Source organism: Papaver somniferum, unplaced genomic scaffold, assembly GCF_003573695.1.
Source record: "Papaver somniferum cultivar HN1 unplaced genomic scaffold, ASM357369v1 unplaced-scaffold_19, whole genome shotgun sequence".
NCBI lineage: Eukaryota > Viridiplantae > Streptophyta > Magnoliopsida > Ranunculales > Papaveraceae > Papaver > Papaver somniferum.
Genome location: NW_020628818.1, coordinates 15,232,485 through 15,241,096, shown reverse-complemented (window position 1 = coordinate 15,241,096; position 8,612 = coordinate 15,232,485). Strand labels below are relative to the sequence as shown.

The 8,612-nt window shown below is 38.5% G+C and overlaps 2 protein-coding genes across 3 annotated transcripts; both read left to right on the top strand.

The window, feature by feature from the left end:
* The first annotated feature begins 462 nt into the window (after positions 1–462).
* Positions 463–4,370, top strand: LOC113338681 (glycine-rich RNA-binding protein RZ1C-like). 2 transcript variants are annotated; one of them, XM_026584054.1, is made up of 3 exons: positions 463–587; positions 717–842; positions 3,390–4,370. In XM_026584054.1, exons 2-3 carry the CDS (start codon positions 729–731, stop codon positions 4,167–4,169), a joined length of 894 nt encoding a protein of 297 aa, XP_026439839.1. In that variant the 5' UTR covers positions 463–587; positions 717–728; the 3' UTR covers positions 4,170–4,370. The 2 variants fall into 2 exon arrangements, with proteins under 2 accessions (XP_026439839.1, XP_026439840.1); XM_026584055.1 differs by lacking the exons at positions 463–587; positions 717–842 and adding an exon at positions 941–2,645.
* A 1,584-nt stretch (positions 4,371–5,954) lies between these two features.
* LOC113338259 (protein NUCLEAR FUSION DEFECTIVE 4-like) lies at positions 5,955–8,329 on the top strand. Its single transcript, XM_026583713.1, has one exon. The coding sequence runs from the start codon at positions 6,331–6,333 to the stop codon at positions 8,098–8,100; it is 1,770 nt and encodes a 589-aa protein (XP_026439498.1). The 5' UTR covers positions 5,955–6,330; the 3' UTR covers positions 8,101–8,329.
* The last annotated feature ends 283 nt before the right edge of the window (positions 8,330–8,612 follow it).

Below are 8,612 nucleotides of genomic sequence, written 5' to 3'. Positions count from 1 at the left end.
CTTATGAGGTAGATTGAGCTGCTAGATTAGCAGAAAAATGTACAGTTCAAAAAAAAGTGTGGTCCATTTGTTAACACTGTTCTCTCTCCTAGCATGTGCTCGCAGTTGAACTAGCAACGAAATTGATGCGCTGAATGGTTGAACGCTAAAAAAATTACCTTTTCGTTGAGCGCTGGGGATTTATTTTTTGATCTGACGGCTGAGATTTAAAACGTTGAACCAAACAACGCTGAGAGCTGAACCAAACTGCTAATCTAACTGTTAGATTAACACCTATAGGATTTAGGAGGTAATCCTGGCTAACGTGGACTGCTAATCTAGCTGATAGATTAGCAACCATACGAGTAAGCCTAACATTGGCAACTGAGGGGGCTTGAAACCGAACCAACTCGACACGTATTACCCAATCTGTGGTATCCGAACTATAAATAATTCGTTACAACCGCTTCACAATTCACTCAATCGTTTTCTCCTCCTCTTCTTTCCTTCCCTTCTCAGACCTCTGAAGATACAGTTTCTCGCGTTCTTTAATTTCTAGGGTTTCATTGTTTCTCTCGTCATACTGTAGACCGAGAGAGTGAGACAAGGTAAGCAAATCTCTTCTACTTGTTTTCAATTAGGGTTTCGGAAGTTAAATTGCTTAAATAAAACAATTTCATAGGTTAGGGTTTATCATTTTTAGGGTTCTAATCTTTGTTTTTCTATCGGTTTGCTAGGATTTCTTGAAAATGGCTGGCAAAGAAGATAATTATAGGATTTTTGTTGGAGGTTTGTCATGGGAAACCACAGATAGGCAACTTGAAGATGCGTTCAGTCGGTATGGAAAAATTCTTGAGGCTCAGGTATATTCATCTTTTCTCTTCAACTTGGAATTCGCAGACCCTAATTTATTTTTCAGGGGCGTTTTTCCTTAGAAAAATAAAGATTCTAGGTATTGATTTTGATATTGATTAATGTTTCCTGTTTTTTCATTTGGGGTTTTGTGGGAATGCTGGTTATGGTGTTTTGAGATGCCGTTGATTGGTTCCTTGAGGAACTGAATTACATCGAGTTGCGGAAGCTCGATTTCGTTTGTTGTGGTTATGTTTGTGAATCAGTTGGCATGCTTGCGCGCCTTCGGATATAACACATGTCAGAAGATGATTATTTAGAGTCTAGATTTGTTTCCTGATAAGAATATTGCCGATGCAGTTAAACACAGCTGTTCAGTTCAGTTGTGGTTGTTGTGTAGTGTATCAGATCAGATGGTTTGTTTTTTGAGATGGTTGCACATGCAGTTGAACGGGCACCTGTTTGATTCAGTTTGTATTTGTTGATAATTTTGTTTTCAAAATCAGGCAGCAGGGCGAGGATATAAAATTTGTTTGTTTAGTTTGATATTAGCATTTTGAAAGACAAACAGAATGGGGGTGTTTTTTGAGAAAAAATGTGCAAAACCTGCTAGAAGATGATAAGATAGATAGAGGAGCCAGTTAAGGTGGTTTGAGAATGTCCATGTTGAAGTTTACCAGGAAAAGCAAGTGACAAATTGATGATACCGGCCTTTGATTGACAGTAGCTTTAGGAAAAATTTAATGTATGCGGGTGCTTTGAAGCATTAGCCGGCAATGAACATGTTTGCCCGCTTGGTCGGTTCATGTTGCTGTGAATCAGTTTTTGTATGTGTTTTCTTGAACTGCTGTTGAAGAAGTGTTGTGTTTAACCAGCCTTGTAAATTATGCGCTCTTCATTCTTAAATGGTCGGATTAGTTTGAGGCCCTTGTTACAACCTAGGACCCTGTTATGTCGATAATGCGTTATCTTCTACAGTCAGTAAACCTGCCATCGAAAATCAACTCAGTACATTTTGAGATGCCTTAGGTTGGTTCCTTGTGAGAAACTGAATTACACCGAGTTGCCGAAGCTCGATTTGATCGGTTGTGGTTATGTTTGTGTGTCAGATGGCATGTCTCTTGAGTTCCTTGTCGCCTTCAAACAACTCATATCAGAAGATGACAATTAAGTGCTTAGATAAGTTTCCTGATAATAATATTGCGGAGTTCAGTTTTTGATGTGTAGTGTATCATCAGATGGTTTATTTTTTGAGATGGTTGCGCTTTGGACACACATGTCAGAGGCTGATGTTTAGAGTCTAGATATATTCCTGATAAGAACACGCAGATGCAGTAAAACAGAAGCTGTTCGATATAGTTGTGTTTGTTGATCATTTAGTTCTCATAATCAGGCAACAAGATGAGGATGCTAACATTGTTTGTTAGTGATATTAGCATTTGAAAGACAGACAGAATCAGGGGCATTTTTCAGAAAAATCGTAACAAAACCTGTTAGGTGATGAAAAGATAGATAGATAGAGAAGCCTGTTAAGGTGGTTTAATATTTTCGATGTTGAAGTATATCAGGAAGAGTAAGTGAAAAATTAATGACACTGGCCTATGATTAACCGCAGCCTTAGGAAGAATTTAAAGTACACAGGTGCTTTGGGAAGCAATAGCGGCCCAATTTGTACTGGATGGGTATTCTGGGTTCAGTGGGAACTTGAGATCTGAGCATGGTAAGTCAGATTACAGATGTGCAATTGTGCAGAATCTGCGGTTTTGAGTAAGAACACTCGCCATTGCTTTAATGATCTTATTGCGTTTTACCTGGTACGGTTGTATTGTAATCCTTATTTTCCATTATTATGTATTGGTTTCTTTCAGTGGTGCATTTATTTTGTGTTGCACGTTCTATGATATCTGTCCCATATATTGAAGTTGCTGCACCGACGAAAAAGAAATACCCTAAAATTGTTCATAGAAAGGCTGGTTGCATTGTTATGAGTAGGACAAGGAAAGTCACTGTGTTGTTGTATCATAAGTTTATTTATATTTTTAAATGTGCCACTTCTCTTCATAGAATTCATGATCTTTCTATGATGCTTCTGTTGTGTTATATCTTCTATTTCCAGTTTAGGAATTTAGTCATTGTTTAATGCAGCTTGTGTAGCTCAGTTTAGGAATTTAGTCATTGTTTAATGCAGCTCGTGTAGCTGAGGTAGTATGACTTATTATCCTCTTCATTTTGGGACCATTTAAAGGCTGTCCACTTCATGGGTGATGCTGTGTATCCTAATTGAGCCCCTTAAGCATATGTTAGTTGAACTCAGGTTGTACTGCATTACTGCTTCTTGAGTATGTTCTGTCCTAGTTTTATTTCTTGATAGTGTAATGCGTACTCATACTTCCTTAGTTAACCATGGGATTTCTCTCCATCATTTCATTGTCTATGTATGTTAACTCACTTATGCTATGATACATTATCAGATCTTTTCCTTTCGAGTCCTCCACAGTACAACACTTTACCGTGTTTCCTTATTGTTGTAACATTTTTTCATTGTTTTGATTGTGTAGATCATGTTGGACAGAGATACAAATCGTCCCCGAGGTTTTGGATTTGTGACTTTTGCTGATCTACGTGGAATGGATGATGCCATCAGAGAGATGCATGGCAGGGAACTTGGTGAACGTGTTATATCAGTCAACAAAGCCCAGCCTAGGAGTGGTGGTGGAGGAGGTGGTGGTCGTGATGATTATGGTGGGGGATATTCCTCAGGTGGCAGAGGTGGCAGTTTTGGTGGTGATAGGGGAGGTCCAGGGGGATCTGACTGCTTTAAGTGTGGGCGACCAGGGCATTGGGCTCGAGAATGTCCTTCAGCTGGTGGAGGAGGTGCAGGTGGAGGAGGTGCAGCACGTTCTAGATTCAGTGGTAGTGGCGGCGGCCGTGGAGATCGCTTTGGAGGAGATCGCTATGGGGATCGATACATGGATGATAGGTATGATGGTGGACGTTATGGTGACAGGGATCGTGTTGATAGCAGAGACATCAAGTATGGAGGGCGTGATCGTTATGCTGGTGGGGACAGGTACCCAGCTGCTGGGGGAGATCGATTTGGAGGTAGTGATCGTTATGGAGCTTCGGATCGGTACCCTCAGAATGGCTATAGCAAAGACAGGGCATATGATAGAGATGCAGCCCCAAGGACTGGTTTTGGCGCTGCTGGTGCTGGTAGCGATAGGTATGGAAGTGGAGGGCCAACACGTTACGAGGGAGGAAGCTACAGGGACAGGGCTGGTCCTTACGATCGCCCGAGCAGGGGAGCACGACCTTCATCCTACGAAGACCGCTACTGAGGTATACTAGTTGCATGATTTTGTTTAGGTTAAGACAAGTTAGGATGTTTGGTCTGTGTGTGTTGGTATATGTTAAAAGTTTACTGTAGTCTTTAACTTTCATTTAGTCGTTTGCCAATGCACGGACTTCAGATTTAGATCGTTACGCTTATAAGTAATATCGAATAATCAAATTATGGTCATTAAGTTCTCTCAGGAAAACCAAAGTTTGTTGTTCAAAATTATTTGTAGTGTACCCGAGTTAGGATCCGTTTTTCACACTCAAGTCCAAACTTGATTTATAAATCTTTAACAGGGTAGTTGCTAGTACTAGCATAAACAAGTTGATAAACAAAAAAAAATCAGTATGATTGGACACTCCACAACAGGCAGCCAAGATTTCACATGTGATTTGTGGGACTGAGTTAAACACACCTTGTTCTCTAGAGCCCAACTAGTGGCTTCAGAAGTGGATTTTATGATTATGATCAACCATCGAAGCCACAACTATAATGCGTTTCTGATCCACTGTTTGTGTTTGGAATGGCACTCTCTGTGATGCTCACAGAGAGTCAATTCTTGCGAACGACTCACGAGACATGTTCACATGTTGCTGTTGCTCTCACTCGTGCCTTTATTCGACAACAACAAAAGTTCCAATTTCTTCCCACTGTATTATTCTATTTTTGGCATCACTAGTTACAAATTACAATACAATAGAAATTAAAACTCACGGGTCTTTACTTTCTATAGTTTGAAGTACAGACCATATTCTATAGTTTGAAGTACAGACCATATTCTACTTAGCTAAGCATGAAACGTAATCCATTAAATCAGTAATAAGTACTATCCATTAAATCAGTAATAAGTACTCGCTCCGTTCTTTTTTAATAGACCAGTTTCTATAAATAAAAGTTTCAAAAAAATAGGCCAATTTCTTAATTGGGGAAGTCGAATGTTACTTTAATTTTTTGTGACCATTTTTCTGTTAACTTCTTTTGGTGACAAGTGTTACGTGGGCCACTTCACTTTACTTCTTTTGCTAACAAGTGTCACGGGGACCATTTCACTTCACTTCTTTTATTGATAAGTGTCATGAGGACCACTTTCAATGATTAGTTTTCTTAATTTCTTTAAAATTCGCTAAAAACAAAAATGACCTATTAAAAAATAACCGAGGGAGTGGTCAGTTTAGCTGATATTGTTTCTGAGTAAATTCGGCAGTGAAATCTGTTACAAGTATGTTTTCATGAGGTACACACACTATTCATGAAGTGGAAAGTTTCACAAGGATACGAAACATGAACTGATAATGCATGAAAGTCCAAATTAATACAAGGCTAACATGATAATAAAGGTACTAGGATTGCATTGTATTGTCTTATCTATCTATTCATTCTAAGGCCAACAAAATAGCATATGTCACATGTTTGGACATCATTATAATCCAACAAGACAAAACTCTTGTACTAGGAGGAGGATAAGAAGCTCATGACCGCTACGAAATGTAATAACTTTGCTCAAGTACCATAATAAGAGAACAACCCGCATTTGAGGCCACCATAAACTGGTCAGTATTTTTTAGCATAGTTAAATCCTATATGATCAAACAAAAGAATGGAGGTTGATGCTAACAACCAGCTCTAAAAAGTTCATGATAAGTGTTGCCACTTTCCACTTTTTCCTCAAGAAGAGATAAGTTCTATATGGATTCTGATAAAGGGATCTCAATGGCTTGGGACCCAAAGGGTGGCAAAATTGTTCAAGGAATCTTCATGATCATCATATTCTATAGTCCACAATCTACGGTGTTCACCATCATTTTATCCTGGACGAGTTACGTCATTTAAATTGCCAACTGATTCCCAAAGCCTATTTATAATCTAATTTTATCCAGATACGAACGCAACGTTAGATTTCTTATATTAGTAAAAAAAAAGTTTTTTACAATAAGTTATCCAGATTCAAATTCACAGCTTAAATTTCTTATAAATATAGTGGAGCTTTAATACTTTCTACCTATCCACATTTGCAAACCCATACTCCACCAACCTCATTCAAGAACCTCTATCCATCTTCTTCAAATTCATCTTTTTTACTGAAACTCGTTTTCTTAGTCTCTCTCCATCTCTTCATTGAACTACTCCAAACAGTTGAGATTCTACAGAAAGAAACAGCAAACATGGTGGAGACATTGATTGGTAGCAATAGTATGACTACTTCAAGAGAAATCTTTCGTTTCACAAAACAGCTCCTCAAAGGAAGATGGTTCATGCTGTTTGCAGCTTTTCTAATCATGTCAGGTGCTGGTGCAACTTATGCATTTGGTATTTACTCAAAAGAGATTAAAAGAACACTTGGGTATGATCAAGAAACTCTAAATTTACTTGGTTTTTTCAAAGATCTTGGTGCTAGTGTTGGTGTGTTTTCTGGTTTAATAGCTGAAGTAACACCAACGTGGTTTGTTCTTCTCGTTGGCGCCGCATTGAATTTCTTCGGATACTTCATGATTTGGCTTGCAGTTGCTGGTCATATTGCAAAACCCAAAGTTTGGAAAATGTGTATGTACATTTGTATAGGTGCTAATTCACAGAATTTTGCTAATACTGGTTCATTAGTACCATGTGTGAAGAATTTTCCGGAAAGCCGCGGAATCATGGTGGGTTTGTTAAAGGGTTTTACAGGATTAAGTGGAGCTGTAATGAATCAACTTTATCTAGCCATCTATGGTAATAATCCTAAAGCTCTTATTCTACTTATTGGTTGGCTTCCTGCAGTTGTTTCACTCTTTTTTGTCTACACAATTAGACCCATGAAAGTGGTAAAACAAACGAATGAACGGAAAATGTTTTACAAATACTTGTTCATATCGCTTGCACTAGCGTTATTCGTAATGGTTATAACCATAATCCAGAAACAAAAGGCTTTCTCTCATGGTGGATACATTGCTACTGCAACTGTTGTTTGCATTTTGCTCTTCATTCCTTTAGGAGTTGCCATCAATGAGGAGCTTGCTATTTGGAAGCAAAACAAACAAGTTCAGAATTCAACTCCTACTTCTGTAACAATTGAAACCCCACCAGCAATTGTTGCCCAAACTGTTGACGCAAAGAACCCCGTACCGGAATCGTCTTGGTATTCAAACATTTGCAGTCCACCGAAAAGAGGCGAAGATTACACGATATTGCAAGCGTTACTAAGCTTAGACATGTTACTAGTATTCATTTCAGTTTTCAGTGGACTTGGTACAAGTTTAAGTGCAATTGATAATTTAGGACAGATTGGAGAATCTCTTGGCTACCCATCTCTTACAATTAGCACATTTGTATCTTTAGTCAGTATATGGAACTACTTTGGCAGAGTTTGTGCAGGTTTTATCTCTGAAATCCTTCTATCAAAATGGGGTTTTCCAAGAACACTAGTAATGACTGTAGTCCTAGTCTTATCATGCATCGGTGACATTCTCATTGCGTTTGCATTTCCGGGTTCTCTTTACGTTTCTTCGGTGCTCATTGGTTTCTCTTATGGTGCTCAATTAACCTTAGTTTATACCATAATTTCTGAACTATTTGGTCTCAAGTATTACTCGACGTTATTCAACTGCGGTGTTTTGGGCAGTCCTCTTGGTTCATATGTATTCAATGTCAGGGTTCTTGGGATTCTTTATGATAGAGAAGCATTGAAACAGTTGAAGGTTAAAGGACTTGGCAGGGATTCAGTGAAGGAATTAACTTGTATTGGAAAAGAATGTTATAGAATGTCCTTTATTATAATGGCAGGTGTATCTTTAGTTGGAGCTTTGTGTTCACTTGTGCTGGTCATGAGGACAAGAGATTTCTATCAAGGAGATATTTATAAGAAATTTAGAGAACAAGCTAGTGGCGGTAAGAGTGAAGAATCAGAGATGGGGCTTGTTGTTTCATCTGTTGAAGACCGAAAAACATTAAAATGAGGTGATTCTAAACACGCGGGGTAATCTGTAATGTGTAAATAGTTAAGTGTGTTCTTGGATAATACAAGGTCTGATACTCTGATTTAGTCAGGTAGGTAGAAATTGCAATATGTGGGGGATTGATGGGTCACATAAAAACAATGTAAAACCTTTACATGTCCCCATTATCATATGATTTATGTCTCTTACTCTGTTTGTTATTATGCAAAACCAAGCAGCATAATTTTATATATGAAACGAGTCTCTACTTTCCAATTTAATTTTTGAGGTTCTTTATATTTTTGAAAATGTAAGAATTTTCTCACTAGGAGAAAGTCCACCGGAAAACACCTGTGGGTGCAAAATATCGCACACCTATTAGCTACGCGTGATAATCATTTAGCATCAAGCGGGCACGAACGCGTATAACATGATGAACTGAATGACGTCACTTAGTCACGACAGTGAAGAATCAGTGCGGCATTGATGAAGCCTATGCGACATTGACGTCACTTTATTAGCTGTCCTCCACT